The 24846-nt window shown below is 56.8% G+C and overlaps 12 protein-coding genes across 12 annotated transcripts; 3 read left to right on the top strand and 9 right to left on the bottom strand.

The window, feature by feature from the left end:
- Window positions 1–23: 23 nt before the first annotated feature.
- PG986_008628 (calmodulin-binding protein kinase) lies at window positions 24–1994 on the bottom strand (the record flags this gene model as incomplete). The annotated part of the gene is made up of 2 exons (XM_066844850.1): window positions 24–1085; window positions 1137–1994. 2 exons carry the CDS (start codon window positions 1992–1994, stop codon window positions 24–26), a joined length of 1920 nt encoding a protein of 639 aa, XP_066697248.1.
- A 495-nt stretch (window positions 1995–2489) lies between these two features.
- Window positions 2490–4180, top strand: PG986_008627 (uncharacterized protein; the record flags this gene model as incomplete). Its single annotated transcript, XM_066844849.1, has 2 exons — window positions 2490–2659; window positions 2725–4180. 2 exons carry the CDS (start codon window positions 2490–2492, stop codon window positions 4178–4180), a joined length of 1626 nt encoding a protein of 541 aa, XP_066697247.1.
- Window positions 4181–4402: 222 nt separating this feature from the next.
- Window positions 4403–5469, bottom strand: PG986_008626 (uncharacterized protein; the record flags this gene model as incomplete). The annotated part of the gene is made up of 4 exons (XM_066844848.1): window positions 4403–4717; window positions 4797–5046; window positions 5133–5271; window positions 5328–5469. 4 exons carry the CDS (start codon window positions 5467–5469, stop codon window positions 4403–4405), a joined length of 846 nt encoding a protein of 281 aa, XP_066697246.1.
- Window positions 5470–6180: 711 nt separating this feature from the next.
- On the bottom strand, window positions 6181–6490 carry PG986_008625 (uncharacterized protein; the record flags this gene model as incomplete). The annotated part of the gene is made up of 2 exons (XM_066844847.1): window positions 6181–6438; window positions 6467–6490. The coding sequence occupies 2 exons, from the start codon at window positions 6488–6490 to the stop codon at window positions 6181–6183; spliced, it is 282 nt and encodes a 93-aa protein (XP_066697245.1).
- A 362-nt stretch (window positions 6491–6852) lies between these two features.
- On the bottom strand, window positions 6853–8683 carry PG986_008624 (uncharacterized protein; the record flags this gene model as incomplete). Its single annotated transcript, XM_066844846.1, has 3 exons — window positions 6853–7683; window positions 7728–8103; window positions 8166–8683. The coding sequence occupies 3 exons, from the start codon at window positions 8681–8683 to the stop codon at window positions 6853–6855; spliced, it is 1725 nt and encodes a 574-aa protein (XP_066697244.1).
- Window positions 8684–11566: 2883 nt separating this feature from the next.
- On the top strand, window positions 11567–13300 carry PG986_008623 (aspartic peptidase domain-containing protein; the record flags this gene model as incomplete). The annotated part of the gene is made up of 6 exons (XM_066844845.1): window positions 11567–11827; window positions 11915–12167; window positions 12252–12443; window positions 12505–12613; window positions 12688–13082; window positions 13170–13300. 6 exons carry the CDS (start codon window positions 11567–11569, stop codon window positions 13298–13300), a joined length of 1341 nt encoding a protein of 446 aa, XP_066697243.1.
- Window positions 13301–13398: 98 nt separating this feature from the next.
- Window positions 13399–14307, bottom strand: PG986_008622 (Prolyl 4-hydroxylase 1; the record flags this gene model as incomplete). The annotated part of the gene is made up of 2 exons (XM_066844844.1): window positions 13399–13987; window positions 14093–14307. The coding sequence occupies 2 exons, from the start codon at window positions 14305–14307 to the stop codon at window positions 13399–13401; spliced, it is 804 nt and encodes a 267-aa protein (XP_066697242.1).
- A 563-nt stretch (window positions 14308–14870) lies between these two features.
- Window positions 14871–16354, top strand: PG986_008621 (Protein disulfide-isomerase; the record flags this gene model as incomplete). The annotated part of the gene is made up of 6 exons (XM_066844843.1): window positions 14871–15015; window positions 15096–15103; window positions 15181–15188; window positions 15249–15437; window positions 15511–15880; window positions 15938–16354. The coding sequence occupies 6 exons, from the start codon at window positions 14871–14873 to the stop codon at window positions 16352–16354; spliced, it is 1137 nt and encodes a 378-aa protein (XP_066697241.1).
- Window positions 16355–16497: 143 nt separating this feature from the next.
- Window positions 16498–19182, bottom strand: PG986_008620 (Tripeptidyl-peptidase sed1; the record flags this gene model as incomplete). Its single annotated transcript, XM_066844842.1, has 6 exons — window positions 16498–17678; window positions 17743–17963; window positions 18024–18144; window positions 18200–18498; window positions 18567–18830; window positions 18902–19182. The coding sequence occupies 6 exons, from the start codon at window positions 19180–19182 to the stop codon at window positions 16498–16500; spliced, it is 2367 nt and encodes a 788-aa protein (XP_066697240.1).
- Window positions 19183–19862: 680 nt separating this feature from the next.
- Window positions 19863–21188, bottom strand: PG986_008619 (uncharacterized protein; the record flags this gene model as incomplete). The annotated part of the gene is made up of 1 exon (XM_066844841.1): window positions 19863–21188. The coding sequence occupies one exon, from the start codon at window positions 21186–21188 to the stop codon at window positions 19863–19865; it is 1326 nt and encodes a 441-aa protein (XP_066697239.1).
- A 723-nt stretch (window positions 21189–21911) lies between these two features.
- PG986_008618 (uncharacterized protein) lies at window positions 21912–23154 on the bottom strand (the record flags this gene model as incomplete). The annotated part of the gene is made up of 3 exons (XM_066844840.1): window positions 21912–22067; window positions 22117–22304; window positions 22371–23154. The coding sequence occupies 3 exons, from the start codon at window positions 23152–23154 to the stop codon at window positions 21912–21914; spliced, it is 1128 nt and encodes a 375-aa protein (XP_066697238.1).
- Window positions 23155–23759: 605 nt separating this feature from the next.
- PG986_008617 (X-domain of DnaJ-containing-domain-containing protein) lies at window positions 23760–24655 on the bottom strand (the record flags this gene model as incomplete). The annotated part of the gene is made up of 2 exons (XM_066844839.1): window positions 23760–24416; window positions 24500–24655. 2 exons carry the CDS (start codon window positions 24653–24655, stop codon window positions 23760–23762), a joined length of 813 nt encoding a protein of 270 aa, XP_066697237.1.
- Between the last annotated feature and the right edge of the window lie 191 nt (window positions 24656–24846).

The raw sequence follows: 24846 nt of genomic DNA, 5'->3' as shown, positions 1-24846 counted from the left end.
CCATTTGCTCAGATTGGGGCTGCTTAAGTGTGTTCTTCTTCGCCGAAAGCTTTCAACACAGCAGCAAGGCGGCTGTCGCTAAGGGGGACATGGAGCTCTTCTGCATTGTCGATGGGTTCCTGATGCGCTTCTCCGAAAAGGGGATAGTTGGCCACGCCTGCAATCTCCCCGTACGTCGCTGATGCAGCGTGAGGAGGTACTGGCATCCGCCGGGGGACGGTCGGACGGCGTTCGTAAGGGGCGTTCTCGACAACAACGGTGGCACCCTGCGATTCACGGTTACGCGATGAGGATGCTTTCGATGCATTCGTTAATAATTCATCGGATTTGAGGTCATGGCGGAGCATGGTCTGGAGGGACGACCCCCCGCCGATCGAGTTCAATGGGTCCATCCAGAAGTTGTTGTCCAGTCTCGGTGTCGTCGAAGACGCCCGATAGGCAGCGTAAGAGGCTTGCGTGGGAGTTGCTGCCCGCCCCGGGCTTTCCAGCAGGCGCCGTGCCGCTTCCTTGATTTCTGCCGCCGTTGCCCGTTCATCTGGACCCAGGACCAGCATGGACCTCAAGATACATGTCAGACCATTCGACCCCGCGTGCTTCACGCTCTCGACCACCAGCTCGTGCCACTCTACACCCGTCCACGAGTTTCGATATCGGCCTCGGAAGACTGTGCTGAAGTCGGGGAAGCAGCCCACCAGTCTCGCCAAAACGCATCCGAGGGACCAAATATCCGCTGCCGTCGTATAGCTGGCATGGCGACCGTTTACCACCTCGGGTGCCACATGGTCCGGGGTTCCGCATTGGGTTCTCAGCGTGCCCGCCTTGGAAAGGCCGAAGTCGCCCAGCTTAATCTTCAGCGGGTCGCGAGCCGCGACCAGTATGTTCTCCGGCTTGATGTCGCGATGGGCCGTCCTCGCCTTGTGGAGGTATTCCAAGGCATCGGCGCTCTGGTAGAGGATCACGCAGCACTCATCGTAACTCAACGGGCGCTTCGCATGCTCGTCGTTCAAGTTGCCGCATGGCAGGTACTCAAGCCATATCTCGGGTGGAGGGCCATTGTTGGCCTGGACCAAGCTGACAATATGCGGCTGTTGCAGAGTAAGTTTATGTCTAGCGACAGACTTCTACCTTCCACATACATGACTGAACTTCTTCATCATTGCTATCTCGTTCCGCCAATCCAGATCATCGTAGTTGTTAGGATCTCTCGGGCGCTTGCAAGCGGTCTCCTCGCCGGTGCTAACATTCCAGTAGTGTGTTACGGCGCCGAAACCTCCCATTCCAAGTTGGGCATAGGGGATCAGTATGGCCTCGTGAACCGGCGTCTGGGCGCCCGTGTTTAGCTCCGTGTCTCGGCCGCCCAGGTGGATGTTTTGAACCAGATCATCGGTCACCGCCGGCTTCTCCAGGAAGCGCTCGACGTTCGTGACGTAGTCCGGTGAAGTAACATCGTGCTGAGCTGGAACGATGCGGAATCGCGGACACCCACGGAGTTGAATGATGATTTCCCTGGCTCCTGTCGCGATTCCGAGGCCGCCTACGATCCAGTCGAAGCCGCGCCTGGGCTCGGCACCTTCCGAGTCATATATGACTCTGGTCCCGTGGGTGGAGTTCAGGTCTTGTACGACGAGGCAGTAGTGACCGCCGATTTTCTTGAACGTGAGCGCGAAATGGCGACTGCTGACGACCGAGGACGGTATCAGGAAGTGGCATTGGCTCGGATCGCGTCCTGCTACGAAGCAGCCCTGAGGGCCGGGCCCCTTGCTGAAGCGGAATTCGAGGAAAGGGGGTTCGTATGCATCTCTTTCCTCTGTCGGTGCTCTAGTGTCGCGAGGCAGAGGAGTGGGTTCCGGGAGCGGGGTGGAGCGGCCGGAGCTAATACAGCGTTCACGATGGTGCGCTGACCTAATGATTTGCTCCGCTGGACTAAGCCAATTGTTGTCGTAGTTGCTGGAGTCTCCGGGGTAGATGCGGGCGATTAGATCAGGGTCCTCCATCTTTTTTGGTCCAGCTCCGAGGTTATTTTCACCTTTCTCATTCAACACGTTTTCAATCCCACTGACCCCAGGTTAAACGGAATGTGTACACTTGCAGTTGTTATATATTCTTTGGCCTCTGTTGCTCAAACCCAGGCTGATTTGATATAGATTGCCTCGCCTTGCGCTCCTGGTACGAAGGGGAATTGAGGCAAGTAAGACGATAATTATCCATCTTCCATCGATTCAACCAGGCTGCCGCCCATATCTCATTTGCCATCGCGTAGGGTGTTGCTGCCTCTCTACAGCACGCTGAAACCAACGTGCTTCTACCCCGCACCCTATAAGCAGGCTACGCGGCGCCTAATACTCCAATCACTACAGCCCTTCAGCTCTTCCAGCGATTTGGTCACACGGACCATTCGTCCATTTCCGTACCGACGCATTCATTGTCAATGTGAATGCAATGCCTCCACCATCGCCATTGCCATCGCCGTCTTCCAACCTGGCCACGAGATGGCGGCCAATGCAGACAACGGGCATAAACCACTCGCACGTGACGTGGCCGAATACGATGATGCCGAGCTGGGCGCGTTTCTCGAGGAAAGCAAACGTAGGCATGGCATGTACGTGATCGACGTGACAGACCCGGAGAATCTCCCCCAAGGCTTCATCAATCGCCTCAGGTATGGACTCTTTCGGCTCGTTTCTTTCCCCCATGTTTACAATGAACCCAATCGGGATACAATAGGGATCGCGCAAATGAGCCTGCCCGCTCCCAGGCTATCGACCTGGACCAAGTCACCGCTCGACTACTCGCAGCATCCGCCGAGACCGACGCGGCGCAACGCGATCGCTCCCCTACCGCGCCGCTATCCCCGGCCGGCTCCTCCGAGAGGAGACACTACGAGGCGCTGGTTCGCGCGGGTGGCCGGCCGTGTTACCCAATTGAGAAGCTCGAGGACGTCTTGAGCGATCCTCACGCTTACCGCGACGTACTGCGTCCCTGGGTGTACCACGAGGACATGAACCCGCCCGAATTGGAGGTATTTCAAAGGCAGCTTTCCGACTGGGAAGGCTTCCGTGACTGGCAGAAGGCAAACAGAGATGACAGTTGGGAGTCAAGCCGTCGGGCTGTAAGAATGGCACTAAGCCATTTCAATCGCCGTCGGAAGCCTGGCTTCTCAAGCTACGTCGAGGCCGTGCGGGCGCTCATGGAGACGACAACAACCTATGTTCCCTTCGAGCTGAGGCCGAACACGGAGGAACAGGATCAACTGTCTACCTGGACCGAGTACCTCGTCTATGCGAGAAGTCTCTACACTCATTGCGCCACTTCTTCCCAAAACCTTCAAAGAAAACTAAAGGAAGCGTGGCATAGTTTCGAGTCATCGGTCAAGGTCAAGCCTTTCGAGACCCGAGATTATGTTTGTTCCAGGGATGCCAAGCTCCAACAGGCTGCGGCAGTACGCGACGCGGCAGTGGCTCTCGAGGCAGCGAAGATGGATTTGAGCAAGCTGGTCCCGTCAGACTTCGACCCGTCCGAGCTGGAATCGTCGAGAATGCGCGTACCGCCGCCAAAACGTCGTCCTTTGGCAGCCGCTGTCAAACGAGTAAAGGAGACCCAAGCGGCTTTGGATCTAGCAAAAAAGAGAGGCAGGCGCTACGCGGAATTCTATATAGCGACCCGGGATAACGAGAGCACTCTGGACGATGTGGGACGGCTCCGGAGACAACTGGATTGGGCTGAGAAGCAATATGTACTGGTGAAGGCCGAACAAGATCAATCACGCCCCGCCCATCGTGACTCGGTGGTTGAGCGCAGCAGAAAGAGGAGGGGGTCCATACACGACAGAGGTGAGGATGAGTCTGCTGCTCAGCAACGAACACCAAGAGCCAAGAAGCAAAGAGTACAGCCACCGAATCCCGCTGCCAGCTCTGAAACCCAACACAACGATGCTCAGTCGAAGGGCACGAGGATACCAGCGTCCGGTATGCCGGATCCAAACAAACATGGAGCAGCAGTTCGAGCCCCGCCCCAGTCGGCGGGTTCGAGACCAAGCAAAACGCCGCCTGTGCCCAAAACGACCCTTCGCCGAGGCTCCCGACGCTCTGGGCTTGCATCGGCGATGGAGCCAGAGCCAATAGGTGGTCGAAGGAGCAGGCGTCTTTTCGGAATGAAAGCAGAGTACGGTCCGTTACCTTAATTAAGGCTATCACGAGTGGCCGAAGTGTTTCTAGCCGGAGGAGAGCTGGACGCAAGCATTCGGCTGCGTACTTGGATACCAAGAGCACCCGTTAACGTATAAACTTTAGTTGAGTCTTGATACCCCCTCACGCTCTACCAGGCAACGAAGGCGTTGCCCCAGAAAGTGACATGAATTCATGCAATACCCTCAGTCGCCTTCTTCGTACAGTACCGTCACATATCAAACCGCCTCAGTTGACCCGTGAATTGTCTCCCCTCTTGACTCGGTGTCACCAGTCCTTTTGAACAGGCCCTTCTTCGCCACCAAACCGTACCGGTCCGCGGTAGAGGCCCGGTAGATAGCCAAGTACACAAAGACGCAGAGCACAATGGACTCGGGGAGGAGGGCCATGAGCGAGAACAGCAGGGCGCTGCCAAACATGGGACTCCAGATGGACGTGCGGATGTTGGCACCGGCGGCCTCGAACACGCTGACGACACCGAAGACGGTTCGAACGCAGAGGAAGGGGGAACTGATCAACAGCCATCGGATGTACTACGAAGTGAACATGAGTATCAAAGCTGAGAACAGCAAGGTGGAACACATGGGTCAGAGGCGAAAGCGGACCACTTACAACAATTTGGCCGTTCTTGATCTGATGGTGCCGCCAAAGGTTCAACCACGCCGCCATTGCGATCAGCGACAGAAGAACGAGGACGAACTCAAAGTACGCGACCTTGGAGAGGATCGACTGGGTCTGGGCCATTTCGGGATAGCCTGTGAGGCCTCCTGCGGTACTGAGGAGTGCGACAGCAGCCAAAAGCAGCCATCTGGTGACGCCGATGAACCATTTCTTCTTACTTTTCGGGAAGCTCGCTTCCAAGCTTCAGAGGCCGAGACTGTTAGCGAGTCTTATTTGAGGTGTGAAGTATTTAAACCTTGGGAAAAGTAGTCGCCCCTCCTGACTTACACGATGCGGATGAGCGCGTGGAACGGCATGATGAGCGGGACGAGGCCAATGTTCAGCAGGACGATGGTGGCCGTGATCAGGCCGATGTTCTTGGGGTCGTTCAGGCTCGCGAGGGCGAGGGCGCCGCCGGTGAGCCGAACTGTGTGTACCGGCCAGCTACTGCTTCATGATCAACGCAAGGCGAGTCATGCTCACCACAGGCGAACGCCATCGCGGGATACCACGCCAGGCGGGGCCCATACTTCCAAGCGCGTGCTCCGACGTAGAGCGTGATGGGCACTATGGGCGCGTAGAAGACGATCTGCGCAATGGCAGGTGCCTTGTGTGCGTCATCCATAGCAGGTGCTGTGGCTTGGCCCGTAAAACCGCTTGGGTAGGTGCGACAGAACGAGGATGGTCAAGAGTGAAAGGGTGGGGGGTCGACAATCAGACAAGCGATCAAGTGCTTAACCCGTCTTGCTCTCATCAAATCTTCATACTAGCTGGCGTGGGAGCCCATCACTTTATACATGCTCTTGGCGAGGTCGCCAGGGTCCAAAGAACAAGCAATTGCCAAGAGACGCAAGTTAGGTGTGGCCACGATGTCTCCATGTCGTTCATGATCAGAGTCCGCGCAATCTCGGTATCGCTTTCAAATATGACGTACCACGATACCTCATCCGCTGTGCGTTATATCCAACTAGTTGAATTACCTTGAGTGAGCTCGAGTGTTTCGTTCACTTGGACCAATGAGCGGGCAGGCACCGGGCGGTTGTCATTCGCGGATTCTGGCCCGAAGCGGGATGGTGCCGACGCAGCTCGTTCCGGGGAACGAACCCGAGCGCGAACCCGAGCTGACAGGTAGAGTAGATAATGGATGATGTAAGTCAGTAACACAATATACCGCACCGGTTTTTTGGGTTGTAGCTACTATGAGCTTCGCTCCTAACCTCCAGTTCATCACTCTCCTCTCCACAATTGGAAAGCATGGTGGGCGTGCCTGGCAGATCAAAAGCTCGCCATACTTGCAGACAGCGAATAAGCAAAGTAAGACTCTTGGCACCTCGGGTCACCCCCCAACCACCGCCGCCCACTGCTTGCGCCATTTCCGCCTGAACCAGCTGCCCCGCCTCGACCGATCGACTGCAATGTCTGCCAGTCCGCCGAGTAATACTTGCTGGACACGAACCCGGGGGTTCGGGCCCGCGAGCATGCTGCCGGCGCTGGAGTGAGTGCGGCGGGTCTGGCGGCGCGCGCCGTGATCGCCTGGATCGACAACATGGTTGCGCGTATTCATGCGAGCGGCTACGGCATCGCGGGGGCCATGCTGGAGCAGCGCAGTCGAGAGGGCTCACTGGCTGGAGCTTGAGGTCCAACATTGATGGGTGTTTGCCTGAGTTGTCTCGAGAGATTTGATGGACTTATGGCTGCATCTTATCATTCGTCTATATATATTCATATCTCATACACACCTCCTCCAAGCGTTGTCCGCCTTGTCCTCTATCAAGTTAAACCTGGCCACCAAGGACGGCCTACTGAGTGTGATGGTCAAAATGAGAGGTTCTCAATTTCCAAGCACCATGGATGTTCCTCCGGACGATCATCCCCAATAACGAAAACCAGATCAACTTGAGCAGGGCCAAACTGGGCTGTACCTGCGTTCCGATCGTCAAAGCAATTCCGCCACTAGACCGTCTCGCGAGGCTTCACCGGCTCCTCCTCCAGGATACTGACGCCATCATTATCCAGCTCCCGCCCCACCGTCGCGCCGAACGCGGCCTCTCCCCCGCCTGGCCACGTTCGGCGGCGTCGCGGGCGCGCCCATCTCCCAGCTGCCGACGCGCTCATGGCGGCCGCCGCCCCGGGCCACGGCCAGATCCCGATCCGAAGCCATCTTCTCGGCCCCCTTGAAGCCGCCCCCGCCGAGGCTGTTGCTCCGCTGCACGGTCGCATCGCGACGTTCGTTATGACGCCGGCGGACCCGGAGACCACCAATAACAAAGGCTGCAATCCCCGCGAGAGCGACGGCGGCCAGGGTCACGAACGCGCCGATGACGCCGGCGAGGGTGGGCGACATGCGCCGGCGGAAGCTTCCACCGAATGTACCGGGCCACGAGGAGGAGGGACTGGTACCACCATAGCCGTTGTTGTTGTTGGCTTCGGTGGCCATGCAGTACAGCGTCGGCGCGCTGCAGAGCCGGCACCAGTCCGAAAGGCCCGCGACCGCGAAGTCGGACACGGCGTCGTGGAAGGCCTGCCACTTCATGCTCGACTGGGAGTTGCCGCGGCCAAAGAGGGGGTACTCGGTCAGGGACGGCTCGCTGCTGGCGTTGGTGCCGGACCGGTAGAGAAAACGGACCCAGAGGTCGTCTTCGGCGGGGTATTGCTGTCGTTTGCTGATGCTGCTATCGCTGTCGTGATTGTCGTCAGAAACACTGAAGAGCTCGAAGACCATGGCTGAGCCGGGCTCCGGGATGGTTCGGAATCGTAGTGCAGATGGGCCGTCGGACACCTGCGATAGCGCGAAGAAGGCGAGCATTGGCTCGAACGACCCGACCATCAGGGACAGTTTCTGCAAGTATCCCCCGCGACCTGCGAGCGTAGCTGCGCCAATACGCGACCGGCCAAAGTCCGCCCCGCGATGGCGCGGATCATGTCGCCCTTCTGGAGCCCCGAGGCCGAGAGGTTGCCGTTGTAGTCGAACTGCTGGTCGCCCGCCAGCTGGCCCAGCCGTCCCAGGGTCTCGGCCCCGAGCGCGTCGCGGACGGTGGCGTTGTGGTTGTACTGGTACGCGGCGTAGTCCCAGAGCTCGTAGGCTTGGTCGAAGCTGGCCCGGCGCGGCTGGAAGGGCTCGGTGCCGGCAAAGACGGACGAGTGGCTGAGCTCGCCGTACAGCTCCCGGCTCTCGTCGTGGTTCCGGCGGATGATTTCGTCGGAGTCAGCTTCGAGTTGCGAGCCCATGTAGGTGGAGCACGAGACGTGCCCTTGAATTCTAGAATGAGTTAGTATCTAAACTTAAAATGGAATTTCAGGTGCGTTTTTGCTTATACTTACTGGAAAGACTTCTCGTCTAGTATGGACGTCGCTTGGATGTTGGGGTATTGATAGCCGTCCAGTGGGAAGTCGACCATCGATCCGTTTGAGAGTGTTGAGGCGTTCATATCGCCATCGTTCTCAACGAACGCCCCTAATATTGGCGGGTACATTCCCTGCATGAAGGCCATAGCGGAGGCCACATTGTAGGTGTCGGTGTTGGTGACAATGTCAAGCTGGCTGTTATCCAGAGCCCTCCGCGATAGACCGACGATGGGAAAGCTGTCTGTGGCGTCATCGTCGCTCGCACCGTCGGTGCTGGCGCTTGCCAAGTAGCGGTCTCTGAACATTTGTCCCTGGGCGAACATCTGTTGGGCCCCGTACGTGGTGAGGCTGGAACTGAGAGAGCTCGTGGAGAGGGGAGTGGTCTCGCCATGGAGGATGTAAGCAAAAGAAGACCAGACAATCTGCTCTGCATTTACTCCTTCCAGTCCCAGCAGCATCAATGCTACTAGAGCATAAGTATTCTTGAAAGCCATGGTGATATGGTTACTGCTTCTAAGCGGGTTGTGGCTGTATGGTTCATCGCTAGAAGGAGCTCAAGAGATCGTAGAAGAAGGCGGAGATCAGAGAGTGGGAACACAGGCAAGAAGCGCAGCAACTTGATGGGCATATATGAAAGATAAGTGAGAAAAGTTACATCAACGACGAACCGTCTCTACTCTCCTTACCTTTCCAACATGCATGCAGCCTGACAGCCTTACCTAGATGTCTTTCTCCCGATGACAGCTCGCAGCTTGGGATCCGCCGAACATTCTGGCTGTGCACCCAGAGCGAGGGGCAGAGCCTATCATAGCTGGGCTTGGCTTACATGCAGCTCTCACATTCACATTTGACGTGTGACGGAACGCTGATGTTGCTTCGGGACTGCACGCAGGAAGAAGCGCAGCTAGCTGCCCGCGAAAGGCGGGGGAGATGGCCAGCTTCCCACGCGGCTTAGGGATGGGGCGGGGGATAAGCTGAGGGTAAGCTAATCCCGATATCAGCTCCTTATCCCTGTTCTTCCAGAGCTTCCCCATGCTGTTCTTTGTGTTCGCTCTAGGCGTAGCCCAGGTGAGCAGCCAATGGTCGAGGGGGACACAATGTGCTTGCAGATGAACCCCGCTCTGCTCTTGGTTCGAGTGGTACGGAATACCACAATGAATGCATGATCGCCTGCCTGCAGAAAGCTTCACGTTGCGATGCGGGCAAGGCGGGGTGATGAGCTGTTAGTCTGCTTAATCCCAGACAGTTCTGCCGAAGTTGTCATGCTCAATGACGTGACAGCGAGCAACACTGGTTCTAGTGGTAGATACACAGCGGCGATTGGACGTGAGTCGATGCGCGAACATGATACCTGAAAACCCATGCCGGCCATGCGTAACGATGAGGCTTGCTTCTAAACTAGAGTCATCCCAACGACCGTTGGAGCCCATCAAGCGGCAGGCCCAGTGAACGTTAACCTAATTGTCAGTTATTCACGCTGCATATGCAGTGCCAAACTCCCCGAATCGGGCGGGAATTTCGGTCCCTGCATTAAGTCTATCGCACTGCCAACGTCATACGCGCGAAATGTACGAATCTTGAGGTCGATGACAACCGGCGCATGCTTCCATCGCAGGAAGCACCATGATGGTTTCTCATGCTGTTATCTGAAGTATGTACCGGCCTCATTGGGAAAGAAGGATACATATATTCGAGAAATGCCAATGAAGCAAATTCCACGGTATTTAGTCTGATTGGCTATTCAGTACACTGATGCTCGAAGCGTGGTTAACTACCTAGTCAGCTTATAGATTCCAAACTCGCAGATCTGGCGCTTATATGGAGGTCTAGGATATTTCCAAGAAGGAATAATGGTGTGCTTAAAATATATCTCTTCGCATCCATTTTCAAGCCTTCTCCCCTCTTTTACTGAACATGCTCTCTTGTGCTACAACTGACTATCCTTGATTGGTTATATAAATTGATAGCCATTGCCTCCAAGCTTTAGAAAGAGTTACATGATTAGCAACTCAATATTATAAGAACTAAATAGACCGGGACAGCACCCGTGGTATTGCAAAAAGTACCCCTGGCTAAAGAGACTCCGCCCTGGATGCTGCTCATTAGGATTCTTTGATGGCACATAGCGGAAAAGGGGTAAGGAGGCTTGTACAGATAAATTACGGCCGCAAGCAAGCTGTCTCGGATATATACTGCTGTTCGGGTGCAGTTCTTGTTCAGCTCATGATGTACGTGCCGTGTCTGATCAGGGGTTGCAGCATAAAAGACCATGGAGCAAAACGCTAGGTGCTGGGTGTGACAGATCCTTTCACAATTCTGCCCCGAAAATGGAACCGGTCGCTTCAAACTAGTCAGTGAGCTTCGTTTTATATCAACTCTCATATTACAAATTGGGAATGCGAAAGAATCACGAGTCTGGAAATACAATGCAACCAGATTTGAGATCTTTGCAACATCCTAGGCTTTCCCTCTCTATATTATCTTCAGCCGGCCACATAGTGTATATAGTCCCGATGGAAAATCCACGGAGTCCAGGAAACACCCGCCAGAAGAGTCTGTAGCCCACAAGCCTGGAGAACAGTGAAATGCGAGACAGAAAATGACGGTTTGCCGTTCTTCCTACGACTAGGATACAACATGATTCGAGATCACGCAATGGATCTCTTGGTAACGTTACCGCGCCTATACCCAACCCTCGTCCGAATAAGGACTTCCTCCGGCGTCCGACCGTCGGCTGGCCGGGTCCTCGGGAACAACGTTGATGTTGCTACCCGCTCCGCGATATATCGCCCGTTGGAGTATTTGCCATTTACCCGCGACGGATTTCGCTCCAACCACGTCGATACACCTTTAAGTTCTTGTGACGGATAAAGTGCCCTCTCTACTCCCTCTCCATAGCCTGCCGCACTCTGGGACAACCTGTTTATTTGTATCATATGGCGTCCTTCCCCCAACCCTCTCAGGACTGCCGCCGATACTCGGACACAGACCACGCAGGATGGAATTTGCTTTTTCCCATACCCACAGCGGGCAAAAGCGTACTCACCGAGATTTTCATAGCGGCACTTTGAATTTGATTGCCAGCAAATGTATCATCATGGAGAAGATCAGGTTTGGCGGATAGCATGGAGAGGGGGTAGAGGCGAATTGGATTGGCGGAGGAATCACGATTGAAGTCAAAGCCCCAGCAACCATGTTGGCATGTAACAACCCCGTCGCTTTTGGAGGTTTGCGCTGTCTCATTTCAACTGTTAGGATCTAACTGGTAATGCTGAGATAAGAGCCGGAAGTCTGGTAGGCCTCCAGGATCAACGCTGTCGAATCGGCACGGTCACTCGTTGCAAAATCCTTTTGTCTGCAACACACTGAGTAGAACGATGGTGTGCGGAGTCCTTACTTTGCTGCTTCCAGGACTGAGCCTTGCCGCCTCGCTGGCGGACCTGGTGCGGCCCGACGGCGTGGTCCCAACGAGCGGGCAGGAAAGGCCACCGCGCCCGACTTCGACACCAAGGCCAGGAAACTACATCAAGGCGGCCCTCCGGAAGGAGCAAGTGCAAATCACCAACAAAGTGACTAGCACCAGCAATGTGACCACGGCAAACTCTATCTCGGCGCTGGGGCCGGCTCCCGCTCTCCCTGTACGAAGGCGGCATCGTCTACCTCATGGACGGCAAGTCTACTTAACCAATCAAGTATATGGAACATGACCATCAAATATTAACCAGTTTGCATACTCAGTGAACCTCGGAAACCCCGGTCAGATCATCGAGGTGGTCGTCGACACGGCCTCGTACGAGCTGTACGTGAACCCGGACTGCGCCCGCGCCGCGAACCCGACCTTCTGCGCGTCGGCGGGCCGGTACGACGCCGCGGACTCGGGCTCATCCCAGAACCTGACGACGCGGTTCGGGGTCTCGTTCGGGACGGGCGGGTATTCGGGGACGTACTTTAGCGACGTGCTAACGCTCGGAGACGACTGTGAGTGTTGACTGATGAGGCCCCATGGAATCCCCCAACTAACTCGTCTGTTTGTTGTGAGATTGACTTTGTCGTGCCTTTCAGACTGGCCCGTTACTAGTCAGCAGTTCGGGGTCGCCACCGCCAGCGCCTACGTCTGGGCCGGCATGATGGGTCTCGGGTACGGCGAGGGGTACAATACGCCGTACCCCACGTTGCTGGACCGCCTCGTGGATGACGGATACATAAGCCAGCGGGTATTCAGCGTGGGGCTGGGAGGTGAGGGAAGCGGCAACAGTAAGTCTTGAGGACTCGCAGTACCTAGTTTGAGGAATACACAACTGAAACCAGGCCTTAGGCGACATCATCTTCGGCGGTGTGGACTACCACAAGTTCGAGGGCTGGATGGAGCCCGTCGAAATCTGGCCCTCGCCGGCGGAACAAATGGAGCAATTCGGCCAAGTCGGGTATGCAACACCTACATCGTTCTAGGTATGTTACTTCATGAAGTATGATACTGACACAATTGGCTTACTGCTAGGTACTGGGTGAACCTAACATCCCTGGGCCATACCCGGCCTGACCAACAAGCCACCGACCAACTCACCCCAACCGGTTTCACGCAAATGATGCTCCTCGACACGGGCTCGACCTTCTCGTACATGGACTCGGATCTCGTCGCGGCGCTGGCCCAGCAGTTTGACGCCGCCCTGGACGATGAGCAGGGCGTCTACTACGTGTCCTGCTCATACCTCCACGGAACCGGCGGGGACGGGTACGTCCATTTCGGCTTCAACCAGGGCGGCGTGGTGATCGACGTCAAGTACGAAGACTTCATCATCGACCTCGGCGGCCGGTGCGCGCTGGGGGTGCAGCCGGCGGACGTGGGAGCGGCGACTTGGGTCCTGGGGGACACCTTCATCCGGGGAGCTTACAGTACGTCACGCTAGTCCTTGTCCTACCCAGTCTTCATCTTGTCATTAGTGGCATCTGCTCTACTCCCTTTTCTAACTAGAGACACAGTCGTGTTTGACCAATACTACGACGCCGTCTGGCTGGCGAACTACCGGCCTTGTGGTGAAGAAGCGGTCGCGGACCTGGGCGAAGACCCGGGAGAGCAGCTTTGGACGGAGATCTACGGGGGCTGCGAGTAGACACAAGAGCAGTAGTAGACCAATTCCAACAGTTGCCAAAGTGTGTAAAAGAGTTGCTATATTATGGTATAATATTCTTCTTGCACGTCTAGATTTCCTCAGACGTCGGGACCCCGGATGTCCTCGCCCAGAGGGCCCTGTCTCGTCCAAATGTTCATGCCAATCTTCCAGCCGCTCGTGACGGGCAGGCCCGCGTGCAAGTTGCGCTCGTCGCCGGTGCCGTCCGGGTGCAGGTTCTCCCAGTACACCGCATTCCCCACCACCGGCCGAAAAGTAACCCCACGGTCCCAAGGCTCGTCGCAGTCAATAAACTTGCACCAGCGCTCGTCGCGCGGCGCGTCCAGCATCGGGAAGTTCGTGCCGCCGCCCGTGATGTCGTCCGACGCCGCGACGTACGCGAAGAACGAGCTGAGCCGGTTCCCGCCCGTCGCGGCGGTGCGCGCGTGCGCCGCAGCGTCCGTGTACCAGTCGGTGTGGAAGTGGTAGTGTTCGCCGGCGCCGTATTTCACGAGCTGGACGGGCTCGAGGTGCGCGCGCGGCACGTCGAAGCCCTGGAAGCGCAGGGCGCGGTCTTCGAGGCAGCGGACGGCGGCGTCGCGGGGTACGTTGGTCGATTGCGAGGTGCGCGTCTTGCGGAGGCCCTCGGAGCCGCCGTCGGCGACGGCCGAGTGGGTGAAGGTGTCTTTTCTGTGGTGTGAGATGCAATTGTCAGTCTTTTGCGGCGGAGGGACAATGGCAGTAGCAGTGATAGTGGCAGGCGGTGCTTTGTTTTTGTCTTTATCTCCCACTTACGTGACTTCTGTCAAATGCGCCCGCTCCTCGGGTGTCAGAAAGCCTTCCAGATAGATGACCAAGGGCGACTTGGATAGAATGTGAGTTTGGTAGGCCGGATGGCTACATTCGTCGCTCAATACCAGCGGCTGCTGGGCGTCGCCGTTTCCAGAGCTCTGAGCGAAGCAGGTCGCTGTCGCGATCGCGAAAAGGAGCAGGTCCTTGAATGGCGCCATAGTATTGGAAGGTAGGATTATGGTGATTGCTTCAATATTAGTAGCCGGAGAACAGTACTGACGAATGCATCTTCTCTAGAGACTCTAAAGATCCAGGCAGACCGATGGTCACCTGATGACGGTATCGGAGTAATCCATTCCTTTCTCCATTGTCATGACCTTGAGGCTACAGGTTCCACGACTGCAGGATTGAAACGCGAGTTGTCTGCGCACAGGTGTCCGGCTCGAGCTTCAGCGGGGAGCTTGGGAAAGATGGAGGGCTAGCTGTCTCTAGCGAGGGGCAGTTCTGGCAGTTCTGGGCAGAGGTAGGGATCTTTAGCGCTCTTCCCGTCGGACCATCAAGCTGCAAGCCCCTGCAGCTCGTCCCTGATCGGCAATGGCACCTCGCCAAGCTCTCCAGCTCTAAACTGGGACCTGGCCTACAAGCTAGTCATTAGCGAGTTGCAGGCAACTTCTTGAGCGTAGCTGTTCTCATTGTCTACGTAGAAGTATACCATACCGTAATAGTTTTATCAAAAGTTTGAAGAAAAGAAGGTATATGACAATAATATAGCCTTCCCAAAATGAAGCTATTAGTATCGTTATGCGCCTTGTCGGTGGCGTCGGCGACGATAGGCCGGAGACACGGCTGGAGCCATATCTCGGAGAAGGACTTCAAATTGGGAAGGGGAGAGGCAATCTCTCAGGGCCAAAATATGCTGGTAGCATGTAAGTGAGCCCGGCCAAAGCCAAAGAGCAAGTTAACGACAATATTACTATACGCATTTGCTAACATTCCACCGCAACAGTTATAGAGGTATGGTATATTGCCTCTTATAAGATTTTCGGGTTTAGGATAGTTGAAAACTGACATGTCACTCATAATGACCACAGCCAACAACGTGAGTTCCCTTCTCCAACTTGCCGTGGACAAGATGACAGACGATTGACAACTTACTTAGAGCGGCATGCGACGCCCTGGAGCCAGTATGGGCCCGCGTGGAAGAAGCCTCGAATTGGGCTATCAGCATCGACTGCGTTAGAAATCAACAGCTGTGCAAAGACTACAATGTCATCTCCTATCCGGCGATACGACTCCTCGACAGCAATGGCAAGATGACGCCGTACCGAGGTCCTAGGACATCTAATGCGTGAGTCCTTGACCATAACTCATCTTCAAATTCTTCTCAGACTACAGCTGGCCACTCACACCTTCCCGAGCAGCATCCTATTCTATCTCAAACGCGCTTCGCGCCGCGCCGTCTCCAAGCTCGAAGATGAAAAGGCCGTAACCGCCTTCCAGTCCGTCGACGACGTCGTGGTCATGGCGCAGCTGCACCCGACCCGCGACGCCCACCTGCAGACCCTGTTCGCGGCCGTCGCGGACCGGTACTGGGACCGCGCCTCCTTCGGGTCCATCGCCAGCATCAGCCCAGCCGCCATTGTGTGCTATAGCAACCGGGACCGCGCGGGCGACCCGCCGAGCGTACTGTCGGACATGACGGCCGTCGACGCGATTCCCAAGTTTGTGGAGAAATGCATGGCGCCGCTGATTGGGGAGCTGACGCGCAAGACGGAGGGCAAGCTTCTGCAGGCGAGTAGCATTTCTTTCTCCTGATATTTCCACCAATCACCCACTGATAACGTGCAGTCCGGCAAATCCCTCGTCTACTACTTCTCACCCGACTCCCTCGAGCGCGAGGAGTACGCCGCCTCTATGCGGGCCGTCGCGCGCAAGTACGAGGAGTACCTGCTGTTCGTGACGGTGGACGCAGAGGAGTACGCCGACATGGTCTCCATGCTCGGGCTGCGGCCCGAGGCGCTGCCCGCGGTGGCAGTGCAGAATCCTATGTACGGCCAGGTGTTCCCCTATGACCAGAAGAAGGAGCTCTCGGCTCAGGCCATCGAGCAGTTCGTCACGCAGATCGCGTCGGGCAAGGTGAAGCCCTGGGACGGGACGCCGCCGCCGCCGGTGGCTGCTGGATCGACTGCTTCATCTTCTCCGAAGGAATCCGAGGCGGAGGGGAAGCATAAGGAGAATGGTGGAAGTGCACATGACGAGTTGTAAAGCAGTGATACAAACATCATGTAGCATTGGACAGACGACATAGACGATCAAATAAAGGATAGTACTTGGTCCATTGGAACTCATCAGATGCAGTATAAAGAGACCCGCAAACAATCGACCACCCACACAACACACCTCGCCAACTACGGTAAACTCATAAACAACTCCAACATCTTCGGAAAGTCCGGCGTCCCCAGCCCCGAAACAGGATCCCACCCCGGCGCCGCCGGAAATGCCATCGGCTTCTTCATCCCCTGCTGCCCCTCTACTCCAGCACCGCACCCCCGATTCCCGCCCACGACCACATCCCGAAACACCTCCGGGTGCGCATACAGCACCGGGTTCACGAACCCCACGGGCCCCCGCTTGCCCGCCGCGAGCCGCTCCTCGTTGATCAGGTTCAGTAAACTACCAAAAAGGGGGCACGATGCCGACGTGCCGCCGATGCGCGCCAGCTCGCCCCGGTGCGAGATGACGAAGTTGTCGCCGTTGGCGGCGACGTCGGGGTAGGCGCGGCCGAGACGGTTGAAGCGGCCGGGGGCGGTGACGTCGCCGGGAGTAGCACTGCTGTTATAGGCACTGGTATCGGCGGGGTTGTTCGAAGTCGTTAGGTTGCTGGGGTCGCCGATGAAGAAGCCCTCGCGCGGTCGGCCGCCGTCGTAGCCCGTGAAGGAGAGATTGACTCGGGCGAAGTAGTTCTCGACGTGGCGGTCCTGCCAGGGCGGCCTGGGATAGATGTTGGAGAAGCCGCCGCCGGAGGGGAAACGCACGGTCGGAGTCTCTGGGTTCTCCTTCTCCTTCCTCTCGGTCTTCTCCGCACCGCAACCGCTTGGCGCCGATGATGACGCCGACCCATCATCGTCATCGTCGCCGCCGCCATCGACGCCGTCCGGTTTCCGCCCCGGCGGCAGCAGCGTCGACCCCACCGAAAGCACATACGGACAAGTCGACAGGAACTGCGGATGAAAGACCTCATGGTCCCTACCCAAACACCCATTCGGCGCCGGATCGTTGCCCGCGCTCGCGACGCCGTCGTCCCCCGAGCCCACCAGCACCGTGGTCCCCTGCAGCGCCAGCTTCAGGATCTCGGCGCACTGGCGCCGCTGGTACGAGTAGGGCAGGTCGGCCTCGCCGCCGCTGTAGGAGATGGTGATGACGTTGGTGCGGGCGTGGGCGCCGCACATGAGGGGGCCTTGATACCCCAGAGAGCTGTTGGTGTGGGGGTTGGGGTACGACGGGTCTAGGCACTCGGGGCAGGCGCAGTTGCCGGTTTCGCCGAAGGCGGAGGATGAGCAGTAGCTACCGTCTATGGCGTTCCAGAGATCTATACATGGTGCTGTCAGCTTTCCCATTGTTGTCCAGCTAGAGAGAAGCGGTCGCATACATACTGTTGAAGAAGCCCTTGTAAGGAGAATCAGCTCCCGCCTGATTCTTTTGGTAGTACTCGTCGTCGACCGAGTAGAGCACCGTCTGCTGCGGCCAGATCAGCCCGTACGCCATCTGGAAGTCGAGGTTGGCTTCCGTTCCTGCGAGCCTCCGATCCGTCGTCACGCCGCGGCCGCCGTTGATGGACCGGAGCTCGGGATGCGTCCCGTTGGGGATGATTCCACTACAGCAGAGTTGTTAGTCGCCGTTTGCCTTTCACTTTCTCCTCGAGGACTCGTATTACTCCATGAACCCCATAAAGAACGTATTGAGGTCGTGCTGCGTATACTTCTGCCCCAGCCCTTGGAATACGCCCATCTTGTTACTAGGGTGTGCTTTCGTGCCTTTAGGTACACGATAGAGCCCTTGCACTTGTCAGCGCCTGTGTTCCGAGATCAATTAGGGTGCAGAAAACTGTACGTCGGATGCACGCGGGAGTCATGTACTTATCGCAGTCGCCATCAAGCGGAAACGGGATATTCCAGGGGATGCTTGGCCCAGCATCATTGGGCGCGCTCGTGTGGTTCATGGCAGTCTTGAACTTGGCAGGATCCAGTTTTGTCACGGGTAAGATGAACCTGTCGATGCCCTCGCCTCCTCTAGAAGTACTTCGCTTCCTGGCCTGGCCGCGTGGCCCATGGCTCTCGCCCAGGCTCATGAGCTTGATGCCCGGAGTGATGTAGTCAATGTGCTCCTGTATATGTTCGGGGACATGGTACCTCGTCAAGTTAGCAGTTGAAAGACCAAGGCTTCTCCTATACTCCTGAGGGAAAACTTCTGTACTCACTCTTCACAAGCGACTGTCTGGACCCGACTTTCGTCATGCTCATAGACGTGGTAATCGGCCGCGAGGAGGTCCTCAGCCTGACGGACCGGCACATCGAACTGGATCCATTGCCTATTCAGAGACCGAGCTATGGCCGACGCCGGAAGGCCAGCTCCAACCAGCCAGTCCTTGACAGCCGCGACGCTCGTCTCGGACGGGGTGAAGAAGTCGGCCACCTCGGCTGAAGTGAGATGCTTGCCGTAGTTCTTCGATGTTGGGTCAGAGCTACCTGGTTGGTTAGTAGGTTGCCCTTCTGCTAGAACAGTTGATGTTGGATGAAAACGGTTAAAACACACATATCCATCAACAGATCGTGCCCCTTCTCTAGATTGCGCTGTTTCAAGCCTATCCGCATAGGCAGCGTCGCCAGCGCATCTGCCCTCCTCAGCCTCACCCATCTCCGCCCCTGTTCGAAGGTTCGTCTCTCATGCTTCACGTGGTCATCAGGAACCGCCCGTCTGGTCGTTGTCTGGAACCCAGGGTCGGGACCCTCTGGGCCATGATGACGCAAAGGCGTGACAGAGACCCTTGAGACGAACAGTGCAAGAGAATAAAAGAGAATCAAGATGGGCTTCATCGTAGGATGCCTGTCACAGCAGGCCGAATCAACACATCTAGTCGGATACGTCGAACAACTCACAAGTGGCAGACGAACAGTTCAAATACGAAAAGAGGACGTACATCGTGACGCTGTTTTTTAGAAACACGACGGCAACCAATGTAATGGATCGTATCCCGTGAGAAAAGGTTCTAGATTAGGCAATGCCGTCGCCAGAGTAAGAAAAGCCCCAGCTAGTCCAGGTCGCTTCTGCGGCTAAATGACAGTTGTGCCACAGGCGTGCAAATGAGGATGAGACCAGTTAATCTATCGCCCCCCCTGGATGAACGTAGCACGTAAATCTCCTTTAGAAAGCACCGCAGCATCCGAGTCTAGACTCTGATCTCACTCCAATTGCTGCCCGGTCGCAGGTGGGCCAGAATCTCGGAGTCGCGTAGTCGCACTCGATGTTACCCTATCTCAGATCCGGCGGGGTCGAATGAGTACAGGATATAGGACTCATGTCGGCGAAAAGCTCGTAATCTGTTGTATTCGTTCCGCAATCAATTCGGCCAAGCCTTTCCTCCCGGTCGAATAACACATCCCAGCGTGCAGCGGTTCGTACTAGGTGATGCTGATGAACCGTCTATTGAACGCAACACCCCGACCCGCGTCATAGGTCAATGTTGTCCACGTAGCAAGACCGTCTTTAGTCGCCTTCACAGCAGAAAGTTATTGTCATCCCGTGTCAACCCCCGCCGCCTCTTCCCGCAAAGGTAATCGCACAAATCGTCCCTCAGCTCGTCCCGTAGATCCGCCGGCTCCAGCATGAACAGCTCGTCCATCATCATCTCCTCGTCGACGCCGTACAGCTCGCCCGTGACCATGGCGTCCACCAAGTTCAAATGCTTGCGGATCGATGACTGCAGCGCCAGCCACGACGTGCTCTTGAGCCGGATGTCCTGCAGCTCCAGCGAGTCCAGCGTGTCCTTGTGCCGCTTCAGGACCGACATGAGCTCCTGCCGCTCGCACTCGATGTTGCCCAGGCTCAAATCTTCCAAATGCTCCCACTTGTGCTTCGGCTTGATGACATCCTCAAGCGCGGCCGGGAAGCCGTGCTCGTACGAATGAAAGTTGAACATGACCGACAGCGTCTTGAGCTGCGTCAGCGACGCGATAAAATCCCGCAGTAGGCCCCGCTCCATGACGGGCCGGCACTTGTGCACCTCGCTCCCCAGGTTCGGCTCCTCCTCGTGCGCGTCCTCGACGCCCGTGTCGATCAGCAGCTCCAGGTACGTCAACCCCGCGCAGGGCGCCAGCGCGCCGCTCAGCACCGTCATCGGGTTGTTCTCAAAGAACTTCCAGCTGAAGTGGCCGGCCGTCAGCGATTTCAGTTTGATGTCCTTGTCCCCGATGGCCGACAGCAGGGTGCCGAGCTGGCGGCAGCCCACGGGCTCGGGCTCGGTGCCCGGCTTCACCAGGGAGTTCTTGAAGGGCGTCTTGCCCTTGACGTAGTCGATCTCGTACGTGTCGCCGCCCAGGGACATGGTGATGTCGCGCAGCCGCGGGAACTTGGAGATGGCGTACTTGATGACGGCGTTGTCCACGTCGTCCTGGAGCATGCGCTTCTGCGTGGCCAGCAGCTCCTCGTAGCAGTCGTAGGACGGCTTGAGGCCGTCAATGTTCATGAGGGACGAAATGCCGCGGCCGCCCGTGATGGCGGAGATGGCGTCGTTGCTGATCTGGGAGAACATGTAGTGCGCCGCAAACTCCGGGAAGTTGATGGTGGTGTCGTCCTGCAGGGTGTCGCCAATGTAGATGAGGGACCGCACATTCCGCGCAACAGCCTCGTACTCTGCGAAGTGCCGCAGCATGTCGAAGTCATCCTTGTGGAAGTGGATGATGAGTTCCTGGAATGCGTAGCAGGCGCCGACGTCTGCGAACTTGCTACAAACACGACGGAACGAGTAGAGGTCCTTGGTCTCTAAGAAATCGCATATGATATGCAGGATCTCGGGTGTAGCTAAGGCGCTATGCACAGACATGTTGGGCGATTGACGGGCGCCAACGAGACTGGTGTGCCTTTGATCAGGTCATGCAATTGTAACCGTTATTTCTGGGTGCTGCGACTAAGGCCGACGACGTAGTGGATGGGCAATTTAGTGAGGCAAGTGGGATGGCCGACGATGTTGAACCGACTTTCGGAAGTGGAGGTTTCGATTCGATTCGCCTTCAGCTGTTAACCTACTGCGTTGGCAAGCGCAATTGACTGACATAGCGGGGCATGAAACGCCGTAGTTGTGCAATGTAAAACGACCGTTCAAATCAGCCAATGTTCCATGGAAGAAGGCCACGATGCAACAGTCGAAAAAGAATACGGATGGAAGATTGATAGTAGTTTCATTTATCATTGATGGACTGGTTTTATCCGATTCTTCAGGGCAGCAAACAAGAGGCTGGCAGCTGCAGTTGGGTGCACAGCCATCCAGCTACGAAGCTTCAGTTGAAGGTTGAATCTATTGGTCCAACCCAGGGCAGATCGCCAAGTAACAGCAGTAGGCAACTGGCTGTCGCATGCCGCCAATGCACCTAAAAAACCGTGTGCTCGTTACTGCTGCCCGTCCGTCCTAGCCTTTCAAACGCCTGGGTGGCAGGTAGCTGCAGCAACCTCGGCCGTTTGCCTTTCTTTGTAACCTCCAGAACTGACTGCATCTCGTATCGGGCTTACCAGCAAGGGAACAGTGTTGGTTGTGAACTGCATGAACTCTTCAACCCGTCAGCTCGCACCCCTCCCGGATGACCCCAACCACCGCGCCAGTCTGGATCGCCTCGCTCCCGCCTCCGGAAACCCTGTACTCGATCTCGGCCAGCCCGTCGAGCCAGCGGATCATGGCCTCGGGCTTGACCTCGAGCGTCGACAGCGTCTCGGCGAGCGCAGTGATAATATCGGCCAGGGGCCAGGCCGTTGGCCACCTTGAGCGTGTTGATGGTCGACAGGCACGACGTCACGTCGCTCGTGTTGAGGAGGGTCTGCACAATCTTCTCGATCGCCTCGGGCGGGGGCGCGGCGATGCAGTTGTAGATGCTTTCGGTCGTGATGGTTTCTCGCACAATGTCCTTCTCTTGGGGTTTGGGCTCGTCTTTCAGTCGAAGCGGGGTACCTGTTCGGACATATTAGCATATTTGAAAAAAAAGGGTAGTGGTGGTAGCAAAAGAAAATGACGTACTTGATGCCTGGCATGCTTGCAAAACGTTCAATGCCCTTCGCATGTCGCCCTTGCTCAGCCGGACGAGCGCATCCGTGGCGTCGGCCGAGATCTTGACGTTCTCCTCCACAATCACCTTGTCCACCAGGACGCGGATGTCGTTCTCTTTCAGCGGGCTGAACCGGAAGCGCGTGCACCGCGACAGCAGGGCCGGAGACAGCTTGTGGGTGTAGTTGGCGATAATACAAAAACGCGTGTTGGCCGTGTACTTCTCCATGATGCGGCGCAGGGCCATCTGGGCCGTGTTGGTCATGGCGTCGGCCTCGTCGAGGATAATCAGCTTGAAGCTGGCCATGCCGCCCGACCTAGAGGCGCCGCCGCCCATGGTGAAGATCTGCTTGGTCGACGCAAAGGTCTTGATCTGCTCGCGCACCACGTCGATGCCGCGGTCGTCCGAGGCGTTCAGCTCGAGCACCATCTGCCGCACGTTCTGTTCGCCGTATATTCGCCGGGCCAGCGCGAGGATGGTCGAGGTCTTGCCGGTGCCCGGGGGCCCGTAGAGCAGCAGGTGCGGCAGTCGGTTCGAGTCGACGAACTTGTTGATGGTGGCTAGGATGTCTTGGTGTCCGGACACGTCGTCGAGGGTCTCGGGTCGGTACTTTTCGACCCAGGGCAGAGAGTCTTCGGCTTCGACGGGCAGGTTGGCGGCGCTGCGTTTGCCCTTGGTGGTGTTGTCGGACGAGAACATGATGTCCTTGTTGGAGGGAGGAGCATCCACGTCCATCTCGTCTTCGAAGTCGGACATGCTGGGCGATTGATGGATGCGATGGGTTTCCAAAGAGGTCCGTTTCACTTACTTGAAGGCGATGTGGCTGTCGCAGTGGTGCTGTCGGGACGAATGGGAGACGATTGGGTTGGCAATGCAATCAACTATTTCGGCGGGTAGCGTTGGCGAGAAGACGCGTAAATTGGTTTAGTGACGCGTTCTGGGCGCCCGTGGCTGGAAATCGCTTTACCTTAGCGGGCAGCAGCAGCAGCAGCAGCAGCGGCGGCGGGGTTCGGTGGCTTCACCTCCGACTTTCAGGTCCCTTGTGCCTCCAATCCAGATGTCCAACCTTTCAGCCTCAGATACATCTGCACCTTACTGTCCATTCCTCAAAAGTTGAAGATGCTGGTTCTCATCACGTTGAAAAATAGTAACCTGTAGCGATTTTCTCGCAATTCATGTTGTTTGGCCTATGGCAGAAGTACATCGGTCTCCCTGTCCAACCTGTCGTATTCGTATTGCCTCAGCCTCAGGTCCTAGCAAGTATGTAGTCAGAGGCAGTCGATCATTGGTTGCCACCATCCATTCCAATGGTATATCCATCTCACTCCCTCGGTCTCAGTGCATTCATCTCCAGCAGCAGTTTACTCCTTCGAGTCCCGCTTCGCCTTGACCAGCTTATCGCGGCACATAGGACAGACCGTGATGTCGCAGTAGGGGCAGCCGAACGTGGTCATGCTGCGCTTCTCGCCGCACTCCTCGCAACGGGGCTTGCGCCGGTGGCCGTGCTTGACCCAGCCATCAAACTGCGAATGCAGGCAGGCCTTCTTCTTGTCCGGCCTCGTGACGGCCTTGTGCAGGGCCCATCGGTGCTCCTGCTGCGCCCGCTCATCCGCATGCTGCCGCGCCTGTTCTGCCATCAGGGCCGCCACCTCGCGCTCCGCCTCCTTCCTCTTCTCGGCGCGCATCTGCCGCTCGGCGTGGCGCTGCTGCTCGGCCGCGAAGCGTTCCCGTCCCTCGCGGAGGATTCGGTCGGCGGTGCGCCGCTCTTCCTCCTCCTCGCGGCGGCGCTGGGCCTCGGTCTCGGCCTGCTGCAATCTGGTGGCTGCCTCGAAGGCGGCCCGCTGTCGGGCCATGGCCTCTTGGACGCCGGCGAAGTAGCGTTCGATGATGGAGTCGACGAAGGTCTCGTGATCGCCGTCTTGGTAGAATGCAGCGGGCTGCTGGCCGGGGTAGAGGCGAGAGGCGTCGTAGGCAGCCTTTCTGTCAAAGTCTCCGAGGGTCTCGTATGCCTCTTGAAGCTGGTTTCCCATGTCTCCGAGTCAGTACCACGATACCACATGGTAAGTACTGATGGAAATAAGAGAACAAAGAGGCAACTTACACGCTGGAAGGAAGCAGTGGCCGTGGGATCGTCGGGGTTTCGATCAGGGTGGCGAAGCAGGGCCAGGCGGCGGTAGGCAGCCGTGATCTCCTGCGACGTAGCGGTAGGCTCGATGCGCAGCTCCGCGTAGTAATCGAATCTGGTGGCCGAAGACATCTTGAAGATCAAACTGCAGCAGCCGAAGTAGGTGGTGGAACGAATGGCCAGTGGAAGGAAGTAGGGATGCAATCTCTGTTACGGATTCAAGGACCAGATCCCGTAAGGAGGGAGTCAATCTGATGGTTGCGAGTGAGTGATGGTCGAATCCCAGTGTCAATGGGAAGTCATTGACAGCGGAAATTCCGGGA

Source organism: Apiospora aurea, assembly GCF_038362705.1.
Source record: "Apiospora aurea strain CBS 24483 chromosome Unknown utg000006l_segment0_segment0, whole genome shotgun sequence".
NCBI classification, from domain to species: Eukaryota; Fungi; Ascomycota; class Sordariomycetes; order Amphisphaeriales; family Apiosporaceae; genus Apiospora; species Apiospora aurea.
Note: the sequence above shows the minus strand (reverse complement) of the source record. Positions and strands in the feature narration are given on the sequence as shown.